Here is a 27,069-nt window from a genome sequence, read left to right as displayed (position 1 = left end):
AAATTTCTTTAGGGGACTTCTTCCACTTGAATAACTAACTCCCCCTTTCAAGGGATAACTCCCATTTAATCTTCATGCTACTATCTCTACTAAATTAAGGAGATAGCCCATATGAGATGTTCTCAATTATGAATTATCCCATCTGAAGCTCATGAGGATGAATAAATAGCATTCCTATGCAAGATTTCTCCTGTGTTTATACTGGTCATGATATGCTCATTCTTTCTAGCAACACAACAAGCTGATCTCATGTTATGCTGTACACGGGAATTAGACTGCAAAAGTAGCTGCGGCCTCTTTTAAGAAATATAATCCTTAGAAATACAAACAACCAATCTTTCCACTCCCCTCAAAAATATAAATACATTAGCCTCATTCAGATACAGAAACATTTGGAAACTAAAATTAGTCAGAGACAAATTTAAAAAAAAAATTGTTTTTAAATCTGGAAACGGATCTAGATACAAAAACGATAAGTGTTTCCATGTGGAGCCATGAACTCAATGACTAGATAAACAATCTATATATAATTACTTCCAGAAAGCTAACTACTTAAGGAATTGAAAAATTAATGCTAAGGGCATAATAATGTGACATCCCATATAGAAGATCAGTAAATAAAGTACACGTGTTAAAAAAAATAATAATAATAATAAATAAAAAAATGAGGAAGTAGTAAATGAGATTTTCCAATTATCCCCAATATACTTTTGAACCAATGATGAATTACTGCTCTGGCCAATAGCATTTTCCCAGTATCAGGTGGTCAATACAGTATGATGAACCCCCTTTTTGAAAAGTGAAGAATATTTCATGAGCATGAAAAATTTCCAATTAACAAAGCAACTCACTTAGAAATGTATAAAAATAAAGCCTTGATTTGCAGTGGTGACATTAATTATCGACAGCAACACTGCATTATATATTATTATTTGGAAATGTACAACCATGCTATGGATTATATGAAAATGTAAAAACAGGCAGTTCCTTCGTGATAGTAGAGTTTGAATATTTTTTATTTCCTTTGTTTGTATGATTGTGCTGCTATTATAAATTATAGACTAGTGTCTAAGTATTTATTGAAACTTTGCTTCCTATGTTTCATGAAATTCATTATTTGAGTCAGATTCTAGGTTGACCCATAATTATCAATATCGTCCGTAGCGCTAGCTATAACGAATAACGTAGCGCCGCCCACTTGTAGATATAATGCGTTTTAGGCTATACACTTTCAAATAGCTCCGATTTTTTCATTTATATTTGACTCTTCCTCTTTTCTCCTTCTTTTTCCTTATATTATTTTTTACTCTTCCTCTTTTTTTCCTTATTTTCCTTATGACTCTTACTCTTCTCTACGTTTCTTTTATTTTATTATATTCTCTTATTCTTTTTTTCTCTTAAGCTTTTTCCAATTTTTTTCTCTTTTATTTCTTTCTTTTTCCAATTTTTTTTTTTTTTTTTTTTTTGAAGAAGATAAATTTAATTTCAATGAAAAAAAGTAGGCTGAACTAAACATAGGCAGAACTGAAAGAAATCTCTGGCTTTAGCGGACTCATCCTCGACTGAATCTTCCGAAGAGACATAACAACCGGCATTGATCTCCGATTAGCATGGCCATGAACTATCGGATGATGCAAGGAATTGAAATAAATCTCGTTGGATTGCGTTGAGTGAAATGAGTAGTACTGTGATCAGATTGATTAGTGGATGAGTCGGCTACTTCTCCGTCGTTCTCTTTATTAGTGTCACCGCCATAGCTCTCCTCTTTCAGCATTCCTGTCAAATTAAATCAAAACGAGAAAGCCATCAACTTACGACCGAGAACATAAATATAAATCTGGCGTGTACTTGAATGACTACAATTACAGAGAATGCTATCAATCGATGAAATCATAAATTAATAAATGTGAATGATCCAATTAAGTACAGATCCTGACCTAGCTAGCTAACAAGAGAAATAGTGATGAATACACAGAGAGAAAGTCTTGAAAACATCAGTCGGAGAATAAGATTATGGTCGTGAAAACCGTTATAGAGAGAATATTTAAAATGGGGATGAATATTGTTTGGCATCAAAGATATATCGAGTTTGTTAGTTGAGATGTGTTAAAAACTGATTGATTAATATGTAGTTTGGTTTGTATTAATTTATGCAATCATGAATAAAAAGTTGGATTATTCATTTAAAAGAGTTTAGTTAGCGGTTCGATTTTGTGTAATATATACCAAAATACACAACAAAAAATTGACAATCGATTCAAATTGATCGATCAGTTATGTTTGAAAACGTGTTACTAAATATAAATAAAATAAAACATAAGTGATAATTAACGATTGAAATAAATACCCTAAGTGGTAACAGAATATTTTATTAGACTGCACAATGATTCAACTAATAAAATATATATATTTCTTAAGGGTGGGTAATATATTTTATTAGTAAAGATTACCTACAAATTTTTGTGACAATACTTATTGGTTATTAAATAAGATGTAGGAAATAGTGTTCACCTTTTAAAAGTGTATGCAAATCGGATTTCTTTTTACACAGGTAACATATCTGCGCAACGATAATAACAACATAAGAAATAATGGATTTCCAAACTAAAACAAAACATTTAATAATAGGTGAATTATATTACTGTGTTGGGGGCACTTGAATTTTCTTGATGAAGATAACCCAAGTTTGTCACTGAACACCTTGAGTGGAAAACTGTTTTACACCTCCAGTTTTGTTCTCTCTTGTCCTGTAAAGGCTGTTCCACCCGGGTTTCTGAATTACCAGCAACTGTACGGAGCTTTGAACTTGATTGGATCTCAAAGAATAAACGATTTCACCTCCTCTCTTCTTCTTTTGATTCTCATATATTCTCTAAGATGTTTTATTCTCCTTCTTCTTCAGATTCTTACACAGTTCCCATACCAAATTATTACGGTAAAAGATATCTTTTAGTGAGATACGCCGAAGCAGATGAACGTGGACATTTTATAGCGAAGACACACATGTACCCTCCGAATCCCAATTCTGCAAATTCAAATATTGATGTTATTGTATTGGGTCATTTTTTCAACTTGATTGAGACCATCAACAACTACAAAGTCTTGGTAAGGAGCGATCCTAATCTTTTCATTCCCACCTACAGGTTTTCCGTTTTCTTGAAAGAAGGATGACTCAAATTCGATAATGGCCATCCTCCCCCTCTAACTATTCGGAAACTCCTCTCAACTTCTTTTAATAGCCAATTTTGGCGGGACCCTAGAAGTTGTAGACTGATTTTTTCTCGCACTGTCAACAAAATCTTTGAAATTTTGCGCAGAGAAGATATCAATCAAGAACAAGACATTAAGGTTTCTAAACGGGCAACACAAGTTAATATAAACATGTTTAAAGTTTCCCTATTACCTTTTCATTAACCCAAGGAAGGACCTATTTGTCCATACTCAATAAGCTCGCTACTAATTAATGAAAATGATAATCTTTTATTTTCCTTCAAGTGACGACTATAGGCTGTAGAAGACATGTGTAATCTATCTTTGCTTCGGGTTCCTGTAGAAGACAAAAAATATTACATAACAAAAAGAGGAAAAAAAATACTTCACAAGTTAACTTATATCAGACTTGACATGTACCAACATTGAATTCGATCGATCGAACTAACCATCGTGCATATTCCTTCCCTCCTAGTACACAATTCATCAGCCAACTTTATACACTCTCCCAGCTAGCACCACCAAGTAATTTATTATTAATTTATTCTCTTTGAGGCAAAGCAAAAATTGGGCTGTTAAATCGAATCTTCAGTCGTCGTCCTAATGGAAGCAGAGAAAACACTACATTTCAGAGAGATTACTTTTTAACGGAGAAGAATGTCAATTTTACACACCAAATTGTAAGAAGGTGTCAAATTTACTTATTAAGTATCAAAATTCTATTTATATGTATGAACTTGTGATGCGGTGCGAGTCGAAGAGGCGTTTATGCGAAAGTTGCAGCATCCGAAAATATCTCGCAAGTGTCAGATTTCGACGATTGCCTAGTGTTTCTCGGGCGGAAACGTGGTGTTGTGAAGAAGTCATGGCTTTGCCATGAGGTATGATGGTTTAAGGCCATCTGACGACGTTTAGGGGCTCAAAATCGCATTTTTATTAGTTTCGGGTGTTTTTTTGCAATTTATTAAAAGTTGTTTATTTCTTTTGCAAGCTAGGGTTTGAGTATTTAAAGAATCTTAAAACACTTTGTGATGGGAGATTATTAATCAGAAAACGAGGTTTCCTCAATATCTATCAACTTTCGGTATTCGTAAGAATCAACGAATCTTGATAAAGGTTCATCCTAACCACGCACGCTGCATCAGTTGGTATCAGTTTCCAGTCGACCCTGAGGTATGCCGTCCCGAAGACAGTCGCGCAACCCTACCCCTGGTGCTGATGATGGTGACCTTGCTGAGTTGCGACGTGAAAACGCTGAGTTTCGCCGTGATAACGACGATTTGAGGCGGCATGTTGAATGGTTGACGCAATGGATGGATGCATCTATGCACATGCACCACCCTGAAGATGATGTTACGGTGACAGATGAAAACCCTCTCGGTGGTCTTCGGAATCGATCCCCTGAACGCCCCAATCATCGCTGGGAGCAGGCTTTCAGGGTGGACATCCCTAAGTTCGATGGTAGTCTACCACCGGAAGAGTTTATTGATTGGCTTTCTCAGGTTGAAGAGATTCTGGATTTCAAGGAAGTTCCTACAGATCGTCGTGTACCCCTTGTTACGATCCGCTTACATGATCGTGCACAAGCATGGTGGCAGCAGTTGAAACAGACACGTGTTCGTCATGGTAAGGCAAAGCTCACGAATTGGGACAAATTCAGGAAGCATATTAGGGCTGCGTTTCTACCATATAATTACGAACGTAACCTGTACCAGCGGTTCCAGAATCTTCGTCAGGGTTCTCGTTCTGTGGATGACTATTCCACTGAGTTTTACACCTTTGTGGCTCGTGTTGACCTGTCTGAGTCCCCTCTCCAGTTGGTTTCTCGCTATATTGGTGGCCTTCGCCTCCAGTTGCAGGACATTTTGAATATGTTTGATCCCTTGACTGTTTCTGAGGCACATCAGCGTGCTTCACAGGCTGAGAAACAGCTAGCCAGGCGCGGTTCGGGTAGCTTTGGAAAACAGGTTGTCCCCACTAGTGGCATTGGTTCTTCTTCCCAGCCGGCCCATCCCACCCCAGCCCCCCCTCGCAGCACTACAGCCCCCCCGCAGGGACGTCCCGGTGGCTTGCGTTGTTTCAATTGTGGTGAAGTTGGCCATCGCCAAGCAGAGTGTCGCAACCCAAAGTCCACCAATCGTGGTCTTTTTACTGAGGTGGATGATCCTGACTCTGCTCTTCCTTCAGATTCAGCCCCAGTGTATGATGTTTATGATGATGAGGCAGCGGAGGAGTATGTTTCTGGTGATGTTGGCCCCCTTTTGGTGATTCGTCGATCATGTTTAACCCCTCGTGCTCCTGACAACGAGTGGTTACGCAATAATCTGTTCCATTCCACTTGTACCATCGGTGGCAAAGTTTGCACCTTCATCATTGATGCTGGGAGTTGTGAGAATGTGATTTCTGAGGTTGCAGTTTCGAAGCTGGGTCTGTCCACTGAACCTCACCCCAAGCCTTATCGTCTGTCCTGGCTGAGTCAAGGTACGGATGTTACAGTTTCCAAGCGCGTACTTGTTAATTTTTCCATTGGTTCCCATTATCGTGATGTTGTATATTATATGTGGTTCCTATGGATGCTTGTCACCTTTTACTTGGTCGCCCTTGGCAGTTTGATCATTCTGTTATACATGATGGGCGTGTTAATACCTACACGTTCTTATTTCATGGTACCAAGATTGTGTTGATGCCAAATCAGCCCAAGAAGGGTGCTGCCCCCACTCATCATGCGTCCCCCCTGCCACCTTGTTGTCTCGGGGTCCTTTTCAGACCGCCATGGTCGAATCTGGCATGGTGTTTGCTCTATTTTGTTCGCTGATTACCTGTGGTGCTAGTTCTGAGGTGCCTATTCCAGTGCAGCCGCTGTTACAGGAGTTTGCAGATGTTTTTCCTGAGAATCTGCCTTGTGCCTTGCCTCCTTTGCGTGATATCCAGCATCACATTGACTTGGTTCCAGGTGCTGCCCTACCCAACCGTCCTCATTACCGCATGAGTCCCAAAGAACATGAAGAGTTACGTAGACAGGTGGAGGACTTGCTGGCTAAGGGACACATTCGAGAGAGCCTTAGTCCCTGTGCTGTCCCGGCCCTTCTTACCCCAAAAAAGGATGGGTCTTGGCGTATGTGCATTGATAGTCGTGCTATCAACAAGATTACAGTGCGTTATCGGTTTCCTATTCCCCGGTTGGATGACTTGTTGGATCAGTTGGGTGGTGCTTCTGTGTTTAGCAAACTAGATCTCAAGAGTGGATACCATCAGATTCGTATTCGCATGGGTGATGAGTGGAAGACTGCCTTTAAGACTCGTGAGGGCTTATATGAGTGGCTGGTTATGCCGTTTGGTCTGTCGAATGCTCCTAGCACCTTTATGCGTGTGATGAACCAGGCTCTTCGCCCTTTCATTGGGAAGTTTGTAGTCGTTTACTTCGACGACATCTTGATTTACAGTGACAGCGAGGTAGCACACCTCTCCCATCTTCGTGAGGTGTTATCTGTTCTCCGGCGTGACAAGTTCTATGCTGCTTCCTCGAAGTGCACATTTCTTACTGATTCTACCCAGTTCCTCGGTTATGTGGTGTCTCGGGAGGGCCTGAAAGTGGACCCGAGTAAGGTACTGGCTGTCAATCAGTGGCCCCGCCCCTCTTCGATCACTGAAGTTCGCAGTTTTCATGGCTTGGCTTCCTTCTATCGGCGTTTTATTCCTCACTTCAGCAGTGTTACGGCTCCTATCACTGATTGTATGAAGGGGGTTAAGTTCTTCTGGACGGATGATGCCGAGGCTGCCTTTGTTGAGATCAAGCACCGACTCACTTCAGCCCCTATTTTGGTTCTTCCTGATTTTTCCCAGCCATTTGAACTACATTGTGATGCTTCGAAATTGGGTATTGGGGCTGTACTTAGCCAATCTGGGCGTCCTGTTGCTTATTTTAGTGAGAAACTGTCTAGCGCTAAACTTCGTTTCAGTACCTATGATATTGAGTTTTATGCTATTGTCCAGGCAGTCAAACACTAGCGTCATTATTTATTTCAGCGGGAGTTTGTCTTATATACGGATCATGATTCCCTCAAGCATCTTGGTGGTCAGGACAAGATTTCTCATCGTCATGCTTCGTGGGTCTCTTATTTACAGCAGTTTACTTTTGTGATTAAACACAAGGCTGGTGTGTCTAATCGCGTGGCTGATGCTTTGAGTCGTCGTCATGGGCTGTTGGCGGAGATGCGTGTCCATGTACCCGACTTTGATTCGTTTGTGGACCTCTATCGTGATGATCCTTTCTTTTCTCAGGTCCTCATTCGCATCCAACAGGGGGATTCGAGGGACTTTGTCTTGGAGGATGGGTTCCTTTTCCGCGGTGTGCAGCTGTGCATTCCAGATTGCAGCCTGCGTTTGAGGATGATTCAGGAACTCCACAAAGAAGGCCATGTTGGGCGTGATCGTACCTTCCAGCTTCTTGCAGCTTCTTATTTCTGGCCTTCGATGCGCAAAGAGGTGGGGCGTTTTGTTGCTCGCTGTCGTGTTTGTCAGTTGGCTAAGGGCGCTTCGACTAATGTCGGGTTATACTTGCCTCTGCCTATTCCCACTCAACCATGGTCTGATGTCAGTATGGATTTTGTCCTTGGGCTGCCACGTACCCAGCGTGGTTCTGATTCGATTTTTGTGGTGGTTGACCGATTCTCGAAGATGGTTCATTTCATTCCCTGCAAGAAAACCTCTGATGCTGTGGCTGTTGCACAGCTTTATTTCAGGGATGTGTATCGCCTTCATGGACTTCCTGCCTCCATAGTTTCTGATCGGGACACTCGCTTTGTGAGTCACTTTTGGAGGAGTCTTTGGCGTTTGGTTAATACTCAGCTGAATTTTAGCAGTGCCTATCACCCGCAAACTGATGGCCAAACTGAAGTTGTTAATAGGTCTTTGGGGAACCTTCTGCGCAGTTTAGTTGGGGATCATCCTAAGGCTTGGGATCTGAAGCTGCCTCAGGCCGAGTTTGCTCACAATCATGCTGTTAATCGCTCCACTAGTTTCAGTCCTTTCCATGTGATTTACGGGCTGTCTCCGCGTGCTCCTCTTGATTTGTTAGCGCTGCCCAGCAAGGTGCGTCCTCATTCCACTGCTGCGGATTTTGTTGGTCAGTTGGCTCAGGTTCATCAGACCACTCATGACCGCTTGGTTGCTGCTACTGCCAAGTACAAGGAGAAGGCTGATTCGAGAAGGCGTGCTGTTGATTTTGAAGTTGGTGACTTTGTGTGGGCTATTCTGACTAAGGATCGTTTTCCAGCTCATGAATATAGCAAGCTTGCTGCTAAGAAGATTGGTCCTGTTGAGATTGTGGAGATGATCAACCCCAATGCTTATCGTTTACGCCTTCCCAGCCATGTGCGTACCTCAGATGTGTTCAATGTGAAGCATCTTGTTCCTTTTGTGGGTGAGTCTTCTTCTGATGAGGATGATGCGGTTCCAGATTCGAGGACGAATCTTTTCTACCCTGGGGGGAATGATGCGGTGCGAGTCGAAGAGGCGTTTATGCGAAAGTTGCAGCATCCGAAAATATCTCGCAAGTGTCAGATTTCGACGATTGCCTAGTGTTTTTCGGGCGGAAACGTGGTGCTGTGAAGAAGTCATGGCTTTGCCATGAGGTATGATGGTTTAAGGCCATCTGACGACGTTTAGGGGCTCAAAATCGCATTTTTATTAGTTTCGGGTGTTTTTTTGCAATTTATTAAAAGTTGTTTATTTCTTTTGCAAGCTAGGGTTTGAGTATTTAAAGAATCTTAAAACACTTTGTGATGGGAGATTATTAATCAGAAAACGAGGTTTCCTCAATATCTATCAACTTTCGGTATTCGTAAGAATCAACGAATCTTGATAAAGGTTCATCCTAGCCACGCACGCTGCATCAACTTGTCAAAAAGTGTCAAATATGTTTAAAATAACAGAAATATTAAACGGCGTAAAAAATTTCGCCACATTTAATATCCACATATTTTTTATTAATAGGCAAAGTGTATGTACCAAATAAAAGTTATTCAGGTCAGGTCACCGTACAAAATCCCATAAAGACGAATTTCACCTATTATTTCTAATTATGAACAAAAGTCTACTATTGGACATTATTTTCTCTATATTCAATCTTTTTTCTATATCTGATATGGTTAACAAAATCACACTGAATTTCAAACATATATTTTACTAATGTCCCTCTACAAATAGAATTAAAAACAAACTTTTAACACAACACTAAGTGCATCCCAAAAGCTATTTGAACTTCCATTATTCACAATAAAAATAACACTAAGTGTATCCCAAAAGCTATTTGAACTTCCATTATTCACAATAAAAATCGAGTGCTCCCAATAATACTTTCACGTGACATAAATACAACCACAATGTTGCATCCCACGGGTCTATAAATTTTTTTAGTGAACCAATCAGACTTATCCTAATCATATTTATATTTAATCAAAGTACTCTCTTTCTTATATGCAAATCTACTACACTTATTGAAATCCACCTAGATGTTCAACCCTTTGCTCTTTTATTAATTTAACATCATGAGTACTGCCTCCTAAAATAAATGTAACGGATCAACAAGTCATTCCAATGACCTCAAGATGTAAGTCAAAGCCTGCCATACAAGAGGAGATTCTCCGGCCAACTCTTCTTCTACCCACAGCACCACTGTTATATATATATTTAGATTTTCAATCCAATCAAGAAATGACACATCATTCTCTACACTTTCTTGTCAATATATTTCCCGCTCTCTATCATTACTCTCTCTCTCTTTAAATATATATATATATATATATATATATATATATATATATATATATATATATATATATATATATATATATATATATATATATTGATAATTAATTTTCAAAGTGTCCAAATTGTCCGAGAGTTGTGGTTAGTTTGGATATATATGTTAGAGTAAATTAAAGATATTTTTACATTTTAACTTTAATTTTTTTTCTCAGTTTTTATATCAATACTCGTACAAATACACGAGCTACAAACTAGTTTTTAATAATTTTAATATCAAACTTAAAAACAAACATATTATAATTCTACTCTATAGTAATAATGATATCATAACGAAAAACAATCACATTTTATAACCTCTGTCATCTATATCTATATCGTCAAAATTAATTTCAAAACCCTAATTTCCTTAGATCTTCGGATTAATCCAGAGATCCTTTGGTGACTAGTCATTTTTATCTATAACTATTTTTTAAAATCATACTCTCTCAATCCATTTTCTGATCTCTTCCAATCATCACACTTACCATGTTCTTATCGTTGTCTCATTTCCCATCTATAGAGAAGAGCTTCATGCCCGCTTTGTTTTAGTTTGAGCTTAAACTTGAAAATTTAATTTTAATTCAAATTCAAATCGAGCTGGCATGTAGATTCTCGAGTCGTATTTAAGCTCAAATTTACAAATTCATTGGAACCAAAGCAATAGAAAATTAATTGATCTAAACTCTGACTGGCCTACTTCTGGTAAGATAATGTATTTATGGGTTATGATATTATGTATTTGAATGTTAAAGTATTTAATAATAGGTTATTGTATCTTGTTTTAATTGCGAGTCTTATAAAATTTTTGATCTTTTTAATAATAAAATTTCTTATAATATCTGTAAAATAAATTCATCTAATGTAAATTAAATCTGAGTTATAAATAAAATTATAGTTATAATAAAAAAAAGTTTCATTTATTTATTTATTTTCTGTAAAAATAAATAAATTTATTTATTAATGAATGAATGAATGAATAAATAAGAAAATGATGTAGGGTTGAAAAAGAAAAGACGTCTGTGCAGAGAAAACGCAAGCAAACTGGTGAACGCAAATCGTTCATTTCACTTCTTTGTTCAAATCGCTGATTTTCCATTTCTCAATCTCCATCTTTACTCTTCCTGTTGGATCGTCACTTTTCTCGAATCAGATATGCAGGTTTCTGGAGTTCTATCAGACGTATCAGCGCTTCTTCCATTTTCCGGCGGCTACAACTCATCCAATTTCCGCCATTCCCGTACCTCTTCTTATTACAAACTCTCACCTTCAATCGGATTCAGCAGAGTAAGTTTTTTCCATCTTTTCTTCTCAAGTTTCCATCTCCAACTGTTCACGCACACAATGTGTATGTGTTTGATTATATGCTTACAAGTTACGCTTCTCAATTGCATGTCTATACAAGATGAATTTATAATTCCAATTCATTTTCTTCTGTTTCCTAGAGCTGTTCTTCATATTTCGTCAAGAAATTAGGGTTCAAGCATGAATCAGTTAGAGGTTTAACATTGAAAGCAACTTCAGATCCAGGTGGTGAATTAGATCCGCCTATCGCTCCTGTTCAATTTGATTCACCTATAGGTCAATTATTGGGACAGATATTACAAACACATCCACATTTACTATCTGCTGCTGTTGATCAACATCTTGAGAATCTTCAATCTGAAAGAGAATCTCAACAAGAAGAAACTCAACCTTCACCTCAAGATCTTCTCCTTTACAAGTATTGAATCTGTTTTCTTCTTATTAAAAGTTTAAAACCCTAAACCTAATTGATTTCGATGTTTCAGGAGAATAGCTGAAGTTAAAGAAAAGGAAAGAAAGAACACGCTTGAGGAAATTCTATACTGTTTGATTGTTCATAAGTTTGTTGACAAAGAAATCAAAATGATCCCGAAAATATCAGTTTCATCCGATCCAACTTTACGCGTCGATCTTTGGCCGAATCAAGAACTGAAACTGGAGTCTGTTCATAGCCAGGAGGCTTTCGAGATGATTCAGAGTCATTTATCTCTTGTTCTTGGTGATCGTTTAGTTGGTCCCTTGGATTCCATAGTTCAGATGAGTAAGATTAAACTTGGGAAGCTATATGCAGCCTCGGTTATGTATGGGTATTTCTTAAAACGAGTTGACGAGAGATATCAGTTGGAACAATCGATGAACACACTTAACAAAAACCTCGATGTTGATAGGTTTAAAGAACTTTCTGCAGCAAATCCACTTTGGGATCCTGATTCTTTAATCACTATACGACCAGATGATGACGATTACGATGGTAATGAAGATAGAAATGGAACGTTTAGATTGAGATCTTATGTGATGTATCTTGATACTGAGACGCTGCAGAGATATGCGACTATAAGAAGTAAGGAATCGATTTCTTTAATTGAGAAACAAACGCAGGCATTGTTTGGGAGACCCGATATAAGAATCAATGAAGAAGGTTCTCTTGAATCATCGAACGATGAAATTATCTCGTTGTCGTTTTCTGGATTAACGATGCTGGTTTTGGAAGCTGTTGCGTTTGGATCGTTTCTTTGGGAAGCTGAAAACTATGTTGAATCCAAATATCAATTCATTAATAGCTAAGTTCTTGTTTTTATTTTGTTCATCATCTTTGTTTTTTTTTTCTTGGGACAATTTGTTGTTTGTTCATAGTTAATAAAAAGAAAAACAGAGTCTGTTGTAGATGACAAATTTAAATGGTACAATCAAATCGTGCCTTATGGTTAGGATTTTCGAACCGTACTACAGTTTTAGACCAGATAAATTTGACTCGATGTTGAATCATTGAACTTTTGGATTGTTTCTTTGGGTAGCCAAATTTTTTTTTCAATTCACAATTTATGAAGTTTTTTCTTAGGCAAACCTGTTATTTTTAAATCAGTGTAAGAATGCAAGAACTTGTGTTAGTAAAGTAATAAGTTTGAGTCTTCAAAATGATGACGATTAAACGCTATTAAACATGACATTTCACCTTTATTAAATAATGCTTAAATTTAAAATGTTTCTAGATGAAATTGAGCCCGTGACATTTTGGTATTTTAAACTGATTTTATCATGTTATTAAATAATTAGTATTTGATGTTTTAAACTAATTTAGTTTAGAAGAGTGCTTAAAATTAATTTTTAAACAATATTAAATAAAAATTATTAATATAATAACAATTTTAAACATTTTATATTTATTAAACAAAAATATAAAATTAAATTGATATATCAGTTAAATTTGCTCATTATTTATTTAAATAAATTATCTATGGTCATATTATGCCGGTTATTCTAAATCCTACATTCAGCCTTATAATCGGCTGATCGAATACTTTTTGGTTAAGATTAGGTCGGATCTATTTAATATTCATACTTAAGGATGATAACAAGGTGGATCGGTGTGAATAGGGGATGACAATAGGACGGTTCGGGGCGGGAAATGCACTTACCATTTCCGCACCGTTTTTATTTCGGGAATTTTTTAATACCATCCCCGCCCCGTTTGGATTTTTTCGGTTTCGGGGATCCTAAATGACACCGTTTTAATAAAATATTTAAAAATAAAATAAAATAATTATAAAATAATATTATATAAACAGATTTTAATATAATATATATTGAAATTTTATATTATTATAAAGAAATAAATTTACAACTCTAATAAAATATAGTGAATAAATAAATATATTGATAATTTAATATATTTAATTATGTTTTATAGTGTTCGGGACATAATCGGGGTGAGATCGGGGCGGGTCAGGGCGGGGGACACAAATACCATCCCCGTCCCCATCTTCATTCGGTTTCGGGGAAAAACCGTCACAAACAATTCGGTTCGATTTTATCGAGGCGGTTTCAAATTGTCATCCTTAGGTGTGAGGACCGTCTCATTTACTTCTTATATTTTTTTTTTTATAATTTCCACTCCACACTGTTTATACATAGTTTCTAAAATAAAAAGATTATTATAAAATTACATAAAAAAAAATATTTTTATATAATATATATATTGTAAATTCATAGTATTATAAAAAATAAACTTAAATTTTTAATAAAGTATAAAGAATAAATAAATAAATTTGTAATGTTTTTTATATATATATTTTGTTTTTAAATGGAAATAGAGTGTAAAACATTCATGTCGATGGATGAGTTATTGGGGGAAGATAATTGTAACTTTTATCTGTTGAGAGACCATCCATCCCTGCTTGACTGGTGGTCTCGATGGAAGCTATAATTATAAAACCATCAAATATATGGAAGCTTTGGTTTATATATTCTTAGTCTCGACTTTCGCTATCTTTATTCGGGAACCACCTAAAATTCCAACCAAAAAAGTGAAATAATTTTTTTCCGAATGTGAAAACTCACCCATGTCTTACTCTATCACATAGTTATGAGTCACCATCAACTCATTAAGATAGTTCAAGTGATAAGAGTGGTTCTTAAAAGACCAAAGATCACGAATACGATTACCATTTAAAACGTTTTAGGTTGAAGTGGATGTCATTAATGCGAGGTCATGCTAGCCTTCTTTCATTTAAAAAAAAAAAAAAAAAGTATCCACTAGTGATGTTATATATACTTTAGTCATGTTTATTAGTTTTTGGGGACGGATAATATAAATACCATCCCGTCAACTATCGAAATAAATTGCCCAACAGAACAATTCGAATTGAAATCAGCTAGGAGAATTATAATTATATCCTTATTCACTATTTCACACTCACCTAATCCTATTCTAACAATGGATTAAAACACGTTAATTTTCTTCTATCTAAATCCATCTCAATTGTATGTGTTTCCATTCAAAGTTGTTTCTTTGTATGTTATTTATTAATCCTTTGAAATGACAATGAAGACTATGATATAAGTATTGTCTTTGTATTAATGCATGTAGTAAATAATGAAACAAATGAACATAAATATCAAGTTCTTACATAAAAAAAATATAAATTGTAACTCAAAAAAAATAAAAATTGGAATAATCAAGGAAATGTGAAAGATCCTCCGATAGTAGTATTACCCGTAGGAGGATTGATCGAGACCCAAAGAAGCGATATAATAATCGCGATCAATCCCGACCATACAAACACGATCGTAGGCGTTCTTCCGCGTCTACCCATAAGCCCTTTAGCGAAAGGATAAAGATGTGCCAACACCCAAAAGCTAAAGAAAACACCACCAAGTAGACGACTCCATTGTGGTATTGTACTATAAATTGTTCGACTAAATCCAACGGCTATAGCAATCAAATTCACGATCATTATCACAATTGGCGGGATCATAAGGGATGTCCATTTGATTACATAAAGATCGGCGAATTCGTCGTCTTCATCACCTCCCGATTTTGATGTCAATGTAAATGAAATCTCGATACCGGCTAGAACCTTGAGTAGACCTTGTATAACCGCGGCTAGATGAGCACTAGTTCCTCCAATTAACCAAAATTGTTCATTTCTCCACCATTCTTCGAGTGTAATTCCCGACCATTTGATCTCGAGAATGGCGAGCATGCATAGAGTCAATGAGATGATCAATAGGTAAGTTAAAAACGCTACGTTTAGAGTTTGCACGATGAATTGACCCGAGAAAAGGGAAAGAGCCGGGAGGAAACAATATACGAGTAAAAAAATGGATGTGAATGGGTAAATACCGACGTTAAGGTAAGCAATCCTTTGCAATATCTTCATCTTTGGACTCGCGAGAAACGCGTTGTTTCGAGAGAAGAATATCTCGACCGAACCGGTCGCCCATCGCAGGACTTGGTGGAGACGATCCGTGAGATTAATCGGCGCGGTTCCTCGAAACGCGTCTCGTTTAGTCACACAATAAACTGATTTCCATCCACGGTTATGCATACGATAACCTGTCACGACATCTTCGGTCACAGAACCGTAAATCCATCCGACTCGGTTACCCCATTCGGTCTTCTCTTCGTACCAACACGATATCACGCTGATCGCCTCCGCGACGGTTGACGCGTCGAGGAGGTCCCTGGGGATTGTCAGAGCCCCGGGAGGCCGACCATGTTTTATTGAAGGATGGTCTGCCAGTGGCCGACCCTGAAATTCCGCCACGGGTATGGAATCGACAAATAACGACGAGTTCCCGAATTTTCTCGGGAACGAGGAAATATTCATCTCTTCGTCGTCGGATTCCCCCATTCGAAGGGCTCGGTTTTCTTCCGACGACGAAGCGACTCTTTTACGACGGGGATTGCAACAACTACAAAAACCTTGATGGTATTCCTTCGACCGAGGAGGATCGAAACCATATAGTGCGACCCTTCGAAAAAGACATCCCGTCCCGACATAAACCGGACCTTGTAGACCGTCAAGCGCACGCATGTTGACATCGAAAAACACGGTATTATGATTCGCGTAACGATCCGAAGGATCAATCCCTTCAAACCTTTGCGGAAATTGAACATAACAAAGACGATCCCCACCCCGGTCCATCATGAAACACATCCCTTCCCTCATAGCTTGCGAATTGTAAATATAATGATCACAATCAAGGTTCAAGATAAATGCGCCATTCGACATAACCGCCGAAGCTCGAACAAGCGCGTTCATCGCCCCCGCCTTCTTGTTATGATCATAACCTGATCTTTTTTCACGCGAAACATAAACCAAGAGGGGAAGTCGTATATCGACTTCCCTAGTGTCAATCGCACACGATTCATTCGTCGGGCCCTTTAACGGTTCGTCACTCGGAGGCTTCAACATGACTTGAATAATACCGGCATGGTCACCCTTGGAATGTTCTGGCCCGGAAACGATCCAGGTCCCGGGCCAGTGAGTTCCATCGGCCATCCACGTCGCCTTGATAACCTTAACACCCTCGAGAACCTCGTCCCCTGCATTCTCTCTTTGCAATTTCATAGCCTTAATCTCTTCACGCGCATTATAAGCATCCGATCTTCGCCTGATGGAATCAGGAAGACCATTAATCCTTACCTTAAACTCATCGTACTCTCTTTTAACACGTCTCCGGTCCTTGACAAAATCTGTTTTCACTTTATTCTTATAAGGATCCCTCTTTAAATTGAAGTAAGAATCAGGATTCCTCGGCTCAATGTTATGTTTTCGACAAAAGGGGACCCATAAATTGGCAAAACTCGCGGCTTCAGCCATTGCCTCGAACGTAAGAAGAGCGCCTCCGTCGTCGGAAACATAACAAGCGAGTTTCTCGACAGGATATTCGGCTGCGAGAATTGAGAGAATGGTATTGGCAGTGACTAGAGGCGGTTCCTTGTCGGGGTCGGCAGTTGAGACGAAGACGTCAACCCCGGGAAGATCAGATTTTCCCGTGGGGTTGGACGCGCTCGGAGTTTCGAATTTTTCTTTTAGAACTGTAAGATCGGTGGCTCGATTAATTGGACAGAATTTTGGGAGTTGATCGAGTAACCATGAGAATGCGAACCAAATTTCGCAAATAATTGACATGAGCCAGAGCCATGGTGCGTCTTTGTTTGGGTGACGGATTCGCCATTCGAGAAATAATGCTAGAACTGCGATCCGAATGAAGATCAGTAGCCTGGTAAACAAACAAGACAAAACAAAATTTCAACAATTCAGTTAAATTTCGAGCATTCAATCAAAATCTTATATTATTATATGTTTGGTTCGGTCCGGACTAGATTAAAATCCAAATCACTTAATTTTTTTATTTTTTTTAATACTAGCTTTATGAGTTATTGATAATAATAAAATCTATATATCAAATAAGATTTCTATTTTAATAAAACCCAATTTTAAAAACTCAAGATCAAAGGAACTCAACTCCGGTTAATTCTTATTCCATAAATAAATTTCAATAACTTAAAACTTTTATTCCTTACAAATCACAAAAATAAAATCACTAATTTTGTAATTTTGGTCAAGATTTTAAAATAAAGATTTGACTTCAAGATTTTATTAATATGATTTCTCCATTTAAAAAGTAATTCCTACAAAAAAAATTAATTACAATTCTAAATACATAATATACTTTTGATAAACATAGTATATATATATATATATATATATATATATATATATATATATATATATATATATATATATATATATATATATATATATATATATATCTTTTTTAGTACACATTTTTAATGTTAAAACAATTTAAAAAATTGTTCAAAACCCTCAATATAAAATTTTGTAAAATAAATTTTCTTATTCAATTTTTAACTTAAAAAAAATTAATTCAATTCAACTTGTACATCAGAAAAAGAAATAAATTAACTATATTTTAGTATCAATTTTTTTAAAAATAATTTCATAAATATTAACATAAAATCTTATTATTTAATTCATTAATTAAAATACTAATTTATTATTTTAAAATCTCTCTTAGCATAATATATTACTACATTCTATCATTCTTAATTAAAATAATAAATTAATCAAATTGAGAATACATAATATGCATTTTGATGAACATATTATCATACATGAGCCTTTTTTACACACATTTTTAATATAAAAATAATTTAAAAAATGGTCCAAAACTCACCATTTAAAATTTTTTAAAATAAACATTTCTATTATTCAACTTTTAACTTATTTTTTTTTTAATTCAATTCAACTTGTATATCAAATAAAAATAAATTTACTTTTTTTACCTTCATTTTTTTTAAATAATCGCCATCTAATCAAAAATAATTTCATAAATATTTTAATCTAATTCATTAATCAAAATACTAATTTATTTTTAAAAATTAATTTTATTAAAAATAATTATATTAAAAATACCCAGTATTTATTTATTTTTTTTAATAATAGAAATAAAAAAGTTTGATATATTTACCTATAAGGACTCAAAATAGCCGCCGGAATCTTCAACTTCCTAGTAAGTGGTCTCCACGGTTTAGTCAAAAGCTCCGACGGCCCACCACCACCACCGCCGGCGCCGCCGCCACCACCACCATCATTTTCATCATCATTTCCATACCCTCTTTCTTTAGGCCAAATAGCATTACCATATCCATAAGTCCCTTTAGTTTCAAAAAGCCATCTATTATGATCAAAATCCCCCGTTTGACTTCTCATCAACCCCGACTTAGTCGACCTCATAATCGACATCCTCTTCCCACTCGGCGGCAACGCCGGCGCCGGCAAAGTCAACGGCCGACCATGATCAACAACAGCCTTCTCATCCAAATCAGTCTCTTTATAAGCCTCTTTACATCCATGACATTTAGAATCTCCTGTTTTAACAGCATCAATATAACAATCTCTACAAATTTTAAAATCACATTCACATGGTAATATATCTTCACCCCTTTCATCTCTCATAACCTTCCCATCACAACCCGGAATCGCACATGATGATGAACCCTTTGCGCCAGCCATTTGTGGGTGGCTCGAGTCGTTCTCGATCACTTTATCCATCAAATGGGCTCGAGTCACGCTGTTGAAACCGCCGGTGAATAGGGAATTTGAGACGTATTGTTCTTCTACTCGTTGGCTTATTGATGGATCCATTGGTTGATTGTCGGGTGTTGATGGGATTTGAACTGTGTAATTTAGATACTCACTGCCGATTTCACTGTCGAGATCGTTTGATTCACGTGAGTAGCTTATGTATCGACCTGATGATGTTCTTCTTGCGAATGTTACTTGCATTGGACCGGAATTATTTCCTTGTTGGTAATCATCTGGTTTGAATCCTCTTGATGCCATTTTTTTAAACACCTGATTCAAAACATTAATAACAATTAGCAACCCATTTCAATTGATAAGATAAAGAATCGAAATTGAACAAGAAAAGTACCAGAGAAGAAAGATGATGATGATGATGATGACAATGGTATGAGAGAGTAATCAAGATTTATATATAATTGAAGACAGACATACAGATAGAGAGAGAGAGAGAGAAGAAAGATTCAAAATTAGTTGTTGTCACACCAAACCCACGAAGGTTTAATATGGGTCGCCGGTCGCCGGCGATGGGTACTACTAAATATACATGAGATTTGAATGGATTTTGGAGATTTGTTTTTTTAATTTTGGTGAGATTTACTTGAGACAACTGGAAAATGATTTACCTTTTATGAGATGAAATTGAAAGATTAAGTCTTTATTGAATATATTATATTGTAACGCGTAAATTTTTAGAGAGAGGAGAGAGACTACTTGTTCTTCTCCGGCGGTATATGGGAAGACTGCGAAATAGGAAAGTGAGAAGACAGATTAGGAGTTTAGGGGTTGAAAAAGTCTTTTCACATGCTTTGTCTTTTTTAGATTTTTTTTTTTTTTTAATTTCTTTAGGAAAGTTGTAATGTTAGTGATTGACTGATTAAAGAACTACTAATTAATTTATTATTTGTAAATAAATTAAAGGGTTATTTAAATTTAATCTAAATAATTTAATTTTTATGGATGAACTTTCAACCATCTCAAACTATTATTATGGATAATTTATAAAGCTTATGATTATAAGAGGATTGAAAAACTCATTGCCTTTTTTAATTTTTGCACACGGTTAATTTTTAATATATTTAATTGATTTTCTAAGTGTTATATTTATGTCATTGTTTCATTTAGAAGATTATTTATTTTATAATATTATTGTATTAATAAAAAAATATTTTTAATTAATAATTAAATAATTTAAAAAACTTACTTTATTTAAATAAAATATTAATAAAATATTATTATTAATTATAAATTATTTTTTAAAACTTAATTTGGGTCTAAAATAAAACTATAAATATAACAAGTTTATTTATTTTTTTAAAAGGTTAATATAATATTATATAAATAATAGTTACTTAAACCTATGGAAAAGAGTAATAAAGTGTTCACATTTTCATAAATATATATGTAACACAACAATATTAACTATTTGAGACATAAAAAAATGTTCACCCATAAAATACATCGTTAACCAGCTTCAAGATTTTCAAGAAAATCAATAACTTCATCGATTGTCTATACCAATTTTTTTTAGAAAAGATCCGTTATATCGTCATAATAATAACGTTTTACGGTTCCTTTCGAGACAAATAGTTCATCAAAAAATAATCGAAATATGTTTACAAATATTTGTCTATTAAATTATTATTTAATCTAAATAATATATGAATTAGATACCAAGAAAATAAAATCAAAAATATTTAAAAACATTTTTTCATCTAAACTGAGACTATGCTCTAATAGTTGAAAATGTAAATAGTTAAATATTTTAATCTCTTAACTAAAGTAATTAACTTTTATTCAATATGGTTTAATCTAAAAGAAAAAAATATATTATCTTTAAAATCTTACACAATCTAGACCTAATTAATAATATTTGTTATAAATCTGTCTCTTCTTATTTTAAAATTTAAATTATTAAAACATAAAAATAAAATAATATTATATTTATTTATTTATTTATTTTGTAATAGAGAGATAATTTTGATGGCCGTCGGATTATCATTTTCCGGGCTTCTCCGGCCGCCAGCGTGGACATATGTAGATAACCGTGAATCATTAAATTTTCAGCTGACGTGGAAATTAAATTACATTGAAATATGCTGATGTGTAAATTAATATATATATATTTTTATATATACCCATAAATTTAAATGAAATATAAGACCATTAAATATCCCAAGATTGTGGTCCATTTCTAAATTTCAACATTATAATATGATGTATTTCTAACCAACAATTTTTAATCCACAAACCAAGTACAAACAAAACCATAAATATTAGTCAAAATAGAGTAAGTAACTCTTTTTTTTTTCAATAGATTAACTTCTAGAATTTATAAAATTTGACTTATTGATTACACTGATTTAACGATTTTCTAAGTCATTGCGTGAATAACTAGTAGTTAACTATAAAGATGTGAGTTTATTTATTCTTAAATCTTAATTTTGGTGGTAAGAAATATTTCGTACAATTTTTATCGTAACTTTAGTTGATCTATGAAATCTAAAACTTGAGTTTATAGTTTACAAATATATTCAAATTAAAGAAAAAAATTCTTTTAAAAAGATTTTAGAATTGATAAAAGAAAATGAGAAGTTCAAATAACTAGTTGTTAACTTAATTTGGAGAGAAAAAAAGATTAAGTCTTCTATCTTATTAGATACAAGTTGTTATACATGTATATATCTTTTCCTCTTAATTTTATTTTGTCAATAACATGATTATATGTTAAATGCATCTAAATACAAGATGTTGATATTATAGATTTGTTAATTCTAAATGAATTATAATGAGAATCTTATTATTATTATATAGAGACAATGGAATCATGGCCTCAACGTGTTACTTAAAACTTATTTATTATTTATTTTATGATTATTTTATATTAATTTAAACATTTGTTGTAATCATATTCAAGACTATCATCTAAAGGTTTATGGTGGTGAGGTTCATTAGGTGCATGGCATGATCTCCAATAATTAGCTTTTATTTTTTTTCTAAGATGTCATTGTATTCATTTATTGACAATAAAAGCATGTTAGAATATTCTTTGGTAGATGCCATTGTCGATACCGAAGTTCTACACTTGGATCGGGTGGTGTTGATCTCCCTCGATAACTTATCGAATAAATCATTTTTCGATAGCTTTTAGTTGATCATTGAATTTTGAATTTGTTAGTTTGCGTCTAAGATTTCTTCTTATAATATGTCATTTTCATTGTTATGTACATTTTAGGTCTCTTTAAATATGTTACAGTGTATTAAAAAAAATCCCTCAATACTTTTTTGTTTATCTATTTTATTGTTTAAATTTGTTATTTATGAAAACAACAAATAATATAAGAAGATTAGCAAATAAACAAATTAGCAAATAAAAAGAATTAAGTTTAAAAACTAATAATTATAAATTTGTTTCAATTGAAGGGAATGAAGAATGTGCTAACTCCTTCTAGAGATTAAATTTGATTTAAAAAAATATTTAATATAATAATAATAGTTAAATATTTGTTATATATATATTAAAAATTTTAAAAATTGTTTAAACACGTTAACCAATCCTGACATAAGAAAAAAAATGAGTAAAAAATATGAAAATGAGAAAAGAATATAAATACGCTACCCAATAAATTATCTATCGAGCTCATATATCCTTAAATAAAACGAATAACTCCCGAGTCTCGACTGATTTCATCAACTTACAAAAACGAATATTAAAAATTGTAATAATAATATCATTATGAATGATACATATCGAATTGCTACGATCATTTAAGATTCGAAGATTTCTCTCAAACTATATAGTCAATTAGAAAACAATGGTAACTCAAATATGTATTCATGTCGTATCAATCTAAAATTTACCTAAAATTTACCGTAACTATTCAAAGACTCGGAATCACTTATTAAATCATATTTAAAAAAAAAATCTCCAAATACTAGTTACTCTCACAAATATTTATTTTAATTAATTTATAAATAATTATACATTTTGTTTTTATAATTAATTAATCCAAACTTCTAATTTCTTAATATCTTTACCAATCCATCCATGATGCAACCACTTAAGAATAAAGACGTCTTTGACTTTAAGATCGATAATATTTTTAGGTATTTCTCCATAAAGTAAACAATTTTCGGTGAAAGGAGACTATATTCTTATTGAATTATAAAATCGTTTTCATAATATTACAATATAAGAGAAACTACAATATTTAAGTAATAAATTAACTATACTATTTATAAATTAAAACCAAATTTTGCTAAGGTAATTTGACTTAATATTATTATTTTTTATTAAAAGGTAATTTGAATTAACTTTGTGGGATTCTGATGAAATAACCAGATAACTTTTCAAGACTTAACAATGAAGTCTCTGGATTGGTTTAATACTTAATTAATTTTTTATAAAGATAAATTAACATTTAAAGTTCCAATATAGAATTATATTTATTTATTTATTTCAAATAACCAGACTTTCATCTCATAAGAACACCAATTTTTTTTTTAAAAAAAAAGAAGTTATCTTAACTTAAAATTGTGAAATTGAAAACTAAAAAATTATATATATATTTTAACTCTATTGAAAATAATAAAATTGGAATTAATCCCTAAATTTAATTTAAACTCCAATAGACATTATATTCTTCTTCTCTACTAAATATAATTATAATAAGCTTAATAGAATCAATTTTTATTAGATAGTTTAATGACACTAATTGATTGTCATTTTAAGCTAAATACATACTTTCATAGTAAAATATTGAATTTATTGTCAATATTATTCAACTCATAAACATGTAGATCGGATTAATATCTTTCAAAGTGGATAAACAAACACACCAACTGCTAAAATTTGAATTTTCTATTTATAGCCAAGATAATATTAAAACTTGTAATCTTTGTTTTAATCTCATAACATTCATGTTTATTTCTAGTGTCACGAAATGGGTAATGTCGTCTCCTTATAATAAAAACACAATTTCAAAGAGAAAATAGTAACAAGTAAAGAAAAATCTATCTAACATTATAAGTTTTTTCTATTGCGAGATCACCGATTATAAAAAAAACAGTTTTATGTACAAAACAAATAACATGATAGAAAACAGTTTTATGCATAAAGCATGTAAAAACCTAATAAGCCATGGATAAACACACAACCTTGAGCTATCCTTGTGAATAGCTGAAACAAGTCCTACTGCCAAGCTATTAAGATCGATCCCTTAGAGAAAAAATAGGCTATTACTTACTGACCATTCCATACCCAAACGCAACTCAGAATGGCTATGATTAGTATAGTTAACTGCTGGTGCCACTTCCATAGTGAAGTATCCTTTTCCGACATATAAAGGGTTTGTTTATCAATCTTTCAGCACATTCATCGAAATAAATTACTCAAAGACAACCTTTGTTGATCTGAAGTCAACTATGCATTCAACTGAAAACATAGGATTACCCTATTACACATCAATTTTTGTGTTTTAAACTTGTTTCAAAACACCTTTTGGAGCTAAATCGGTTTCAACTAGAAAATACACATAACTCTTTTTCAAGTATCAATCGGGTGTTACCAAACCTTACTAACCTTACACTTCCCCTGTAAAAATATCTTATTTGTCTTCGTGAGAAGAAGACAGCAATGGATGTTCATCCATCATTTGAGGGTTTGTTTCCTTTATATGCTTTTCAGGGTTTATTTTTATTTTAGACATAAGACAAAACATCCTGAATGTTGTTTTTTGAATTGATTTCAATAATTGGTTTCGATCTTCGTGATTAAATAGATCAATAAAAATGTTTCATCCTATAAAAAAGAAAAAGTGTAAAATATGCACACTAATAACCTACAATATTTTGTTAAAATTTTGTTCTAATAGAGTTACTGCAAAACCGACTTATAACAATGCAAATAATGTTGATACTAAGTATTTAACTCAACCATAAAACTCACACTAAACTGGTATAGTTATACAAACAAAACAATGTCTATAGTCTGAAACATCGAATTCAAAAATAGATCTTCTTTCCTCCCAACTTAACCATCATTTGCATCGTTATGCATACAACCAACACGAAATATTGGTAGTATCACAAACTTTTAGCCGCTTAAAAGAAAATTATCTTCGTACCTATAAATGTAGCATAGACCAAAACACCTCCTCTTCATTGTCCTTTCTTTATATTAGCTTGTTCTGCTTCATATCTACATTATATAGGCCATGTTTGTTATCATATTTTATAATCCAAAAAATAACTTTTAAATCAAACTGAAGCAAGGAAACACATTTCTGCCATTTTTATGAGATAGTGATTGTATTGTAACAAAATACCAGTTTCCAAATAGGCTCAATAAAGACTATACATCATTTATGCAAAAAAAGGTTTAGGAGATACTCACTTGCCAGTATGAAAACCCGCAGAAAACCATGCCTCGAGAACAGTACTAAGGTCCGTCTTCGACCTAGAAGTTTCTGTCACTTGCCCAATTGTCTCTTCACCCTTTTCTATGAATACAAATTAAGAAAAATAACATTTAATAAAAATGTGCAGATAAACAAAATAATAGAAAGGTAAACAACAGAATGAAAATATAAAGTACTTATGAACTTACCATTAATATGTTTTATACAAGTATCAGAAGCTGCAGGATCTGTTCCTGTTTTGGTAACATCATCAGCTTGAACATAAGATGATGGAATTTCTGTTCCTGTTTTGGTAACATCATCAGCTTGAGAATAAGTTGATGGAATTCCTGTAGTTCCATCACAAGTTTCGCCATATTCACAGGTCCCTCCATAGGAACATGGAGCCATAAAGCATTGACCAGAATATGGGCAACAAGAAGAGGAGCCGTATCCATCTTGAGAAGGATATCCATCATACTGTGTATCAGGAACTGAAACTTGGCAACTCAAATTGCCAAATTGTTGAAGCTGCTGAAGTATTGTCTGTCTCTGCTCCTCGATTTTATAATACTCGTTCAACAAGCGTGTATAATTATCAGTTTCCGTGTTTAAATTCCCTTCAGACAGATTAAGAAATGATTCATCGGAGCCAAGAGGGATTTTCTCAATTTGTGTGACATCTGCCTGTAGATAATCCCTAGAAAGAAAACATACAATTAAAAGAAGATAAATGTTGAATATGAACCATCTTGAGTGGAACAATCATATTTCAAAATGAATGGATGAAGTAGTTATAATTCATTATGTGATTACCTTTTACCAATACCATTTTCATCATCAACAAGAGATTGTTTACTTTCTTCAATGTCAATGCTATTTTTTTCTGCCTCCTCCTCCTTCTCCTTCTCCAAGCTACTTTGATGGCCTCGTCCATGCATTCTCTGGATAAAATCAAAACCCGCAAAGAAGAACTATCTTATTTACTAGTTTTTCGATTTCACATACAACAGTTACATGAGCCTCTTTCGATTCTCAATAAGAAAGGGTAAGGAAACATCATATGTGTTATCCTATATCATCTTCAAATTGGTAGCCTGATCAAAACATTAAAGGAAACCCTGTTCCTGTCATAAACTCCATAAAGATAAACACCGAATCACAAGGGTATTGCGACTTGTAACATTTGTAAGAACACTATGTCCTAGAAAGCAATTTTCAGTGAAACATTGTCCTCC

The 27,069-nt window shown here is 34.1% G+C and overlaps 3 protein-coding genes across 3 annotated transcripts; 1 reads left to right on the top strand and 2 right to left on the bottom strand.

Moving 5' to 3' along the window:
- The first annotated feature begins 11,031 nt into the window (after nucleotides 1-11,031).
- On the top strand, nucleotides 11,032-12,759 carry LOC124925670 (UV-B-induced protein At3g17800, chloroplastic). Its single transcript, XM_047465742.1, has 3 exons — nucleotides 11,032-11,301; nucleotides 11,460-11,737; nucleotides 11,805-12,759. The coding sequence occupies exons 1-3, from the start codon at nucleotides 11,170-11,172 to the stop codon at nucleotides 12,601-12,603; spliced, it is 1,209 nt and encodes a 402-aa protein (XP_047321698.1). The 5' UTR covers nucleotides 11,032-11,169; the 3' UTR covers nucleotides 12,604-12,759.
- A 2,107-nt stretch (nucleotides 12,760-14,866) lies between these two features.
- LOC124926892 (cellulose synthase-like protein D3) lies at nucleotides 14,867-19,699 on the bottom strand. The gene is made up of 2 exons (XM_047467211.1): nucleotides 18,820-19,699; nucleotides 14,867-17,547 (listed from the first exon to the last, which is right to left on the bottom strand). The coding sequence occupies exons 1-2, from the start codon at nucleotides 19,692-19,694 to the stop codon at nucleotides 14,994-14,996; spliced, it is 3,429 nt and encodes a 1,142-aa protein (XP_047323167.1). The 5' UTR covers nucleotides 19,695-19,699; the 3' UTR covers nucleotides 14,867-14,993.
- Nucleotides 19,700-25,343: 5,644 nt separating this feature from the next.
- LOC124927484 lies at nucleotides 25,344-26,527 on the bottom strand. The gene is made up of 3 exons (XM_047467902.1): nucleotides 26,041-26,527; nucleotides 25,828-25,933; nucleotides 25,344-25,632 (listed from the first exon to the last, which is right to left on the bottom strand). Exons 1-3 carry the CDS (start codon nucleotides 26,240-26,242, stop codon nucleotides 25,593-25,595), a joined length of 348 nt encoding a protein of 115 aa, XP_047323858.1. The 5' UTR covers nucleotides 26,243-26,527; the 3' UTR covers nucleotides 25,344-25,592.
- Nucleotides 26,528-27,069: the final 542 nt, after the last annotated feature.

The sequence above is a fragment of the Impatiens glandulifera genome, chromosome 2, assembly GCF_907164915.1.
Source record: "Impatiens glandulifera chromosome 2, dImpGla2.1, whole genome shotgun sequence".
NCBI classification, from domain to species: domain Eukaryota; kingdom Viridiplantae; phylum Streptophyta; class Magnoliopsida; order Ericales; family Balsaminaceae; genus Impatiens; species Impatiens glandulifera.
Note: the sequence above shows the minus strand (reverse complement) of the source record. Positions and strands in the feature narration are given on the sequence as shown.

What these genes read in the sequence shown, in the direction of transcription:
- LOC124925670 (XM_047465742.1), top strand. Translation starts at nt 11,170, where the DNA reads ATGCAGGTTTCTGGAGTTCTATCAGACGTATCAGCGCTTCTTCCATTT. An exon ending in CTTCAATCGGATTCAGCAGA is followed by an intron (nt 11,302 to 11,459) that starts GTAAGTTTTTTC and finishes TCTGTTTCCTAG; the next exon opens with AGCTGTTCTTCATATTTCGT. An exon ending in CAAGATCTTCTCCTTTACAA is followed by an intron (nt 11,738 to 11,804) that starts GTATTGAATCTG and finishes TCGATGTTTCAG; the next exon opens with GAGAATAGCTGAAGTTAAAG.
- LOC124926892 (XM_047467211.1), bottom strand. Translation starts at nt 19,694, where the DNA reads ATGGCATCAAGAGGATTCAAACCAGATGATTACCAACAAGGAAATAAT. An exon ending in GCTATTTTGAGTCCTTATAG is followed by an intron (nt 17,548 to 18,819) that starts GTAAATATATCA and finishes TTTGTTTACCAG; the next exon opens with GCTACTGATCTTCATTCGGA.
- LOC124927484 (XM_047467902.1), bottom strand. Translation starts at nt 26,242, where the DNA reads ATGGCTCCATGTTCCTATGGAGGGACCTGTGAATATGGCGAAACTTGT. An exon ending in TTGTATAAAACATATTAATG is followed by an intron (nt 25,934 to 26,040) that starts GTAAGTTCATAA and finishes TTGTATTCATAG; the next exon opens with AAAAGGGTGAAGAGACAATT. An exon ending in GCGGGTTTTCATACTGGCAA is followed by an intron (nt 25,633 to 25,827) that starts GTGAGTATCTCC and finishes TATATAATGTAG; the next exon opens with ATATGAAGCAGAACAAGCTA.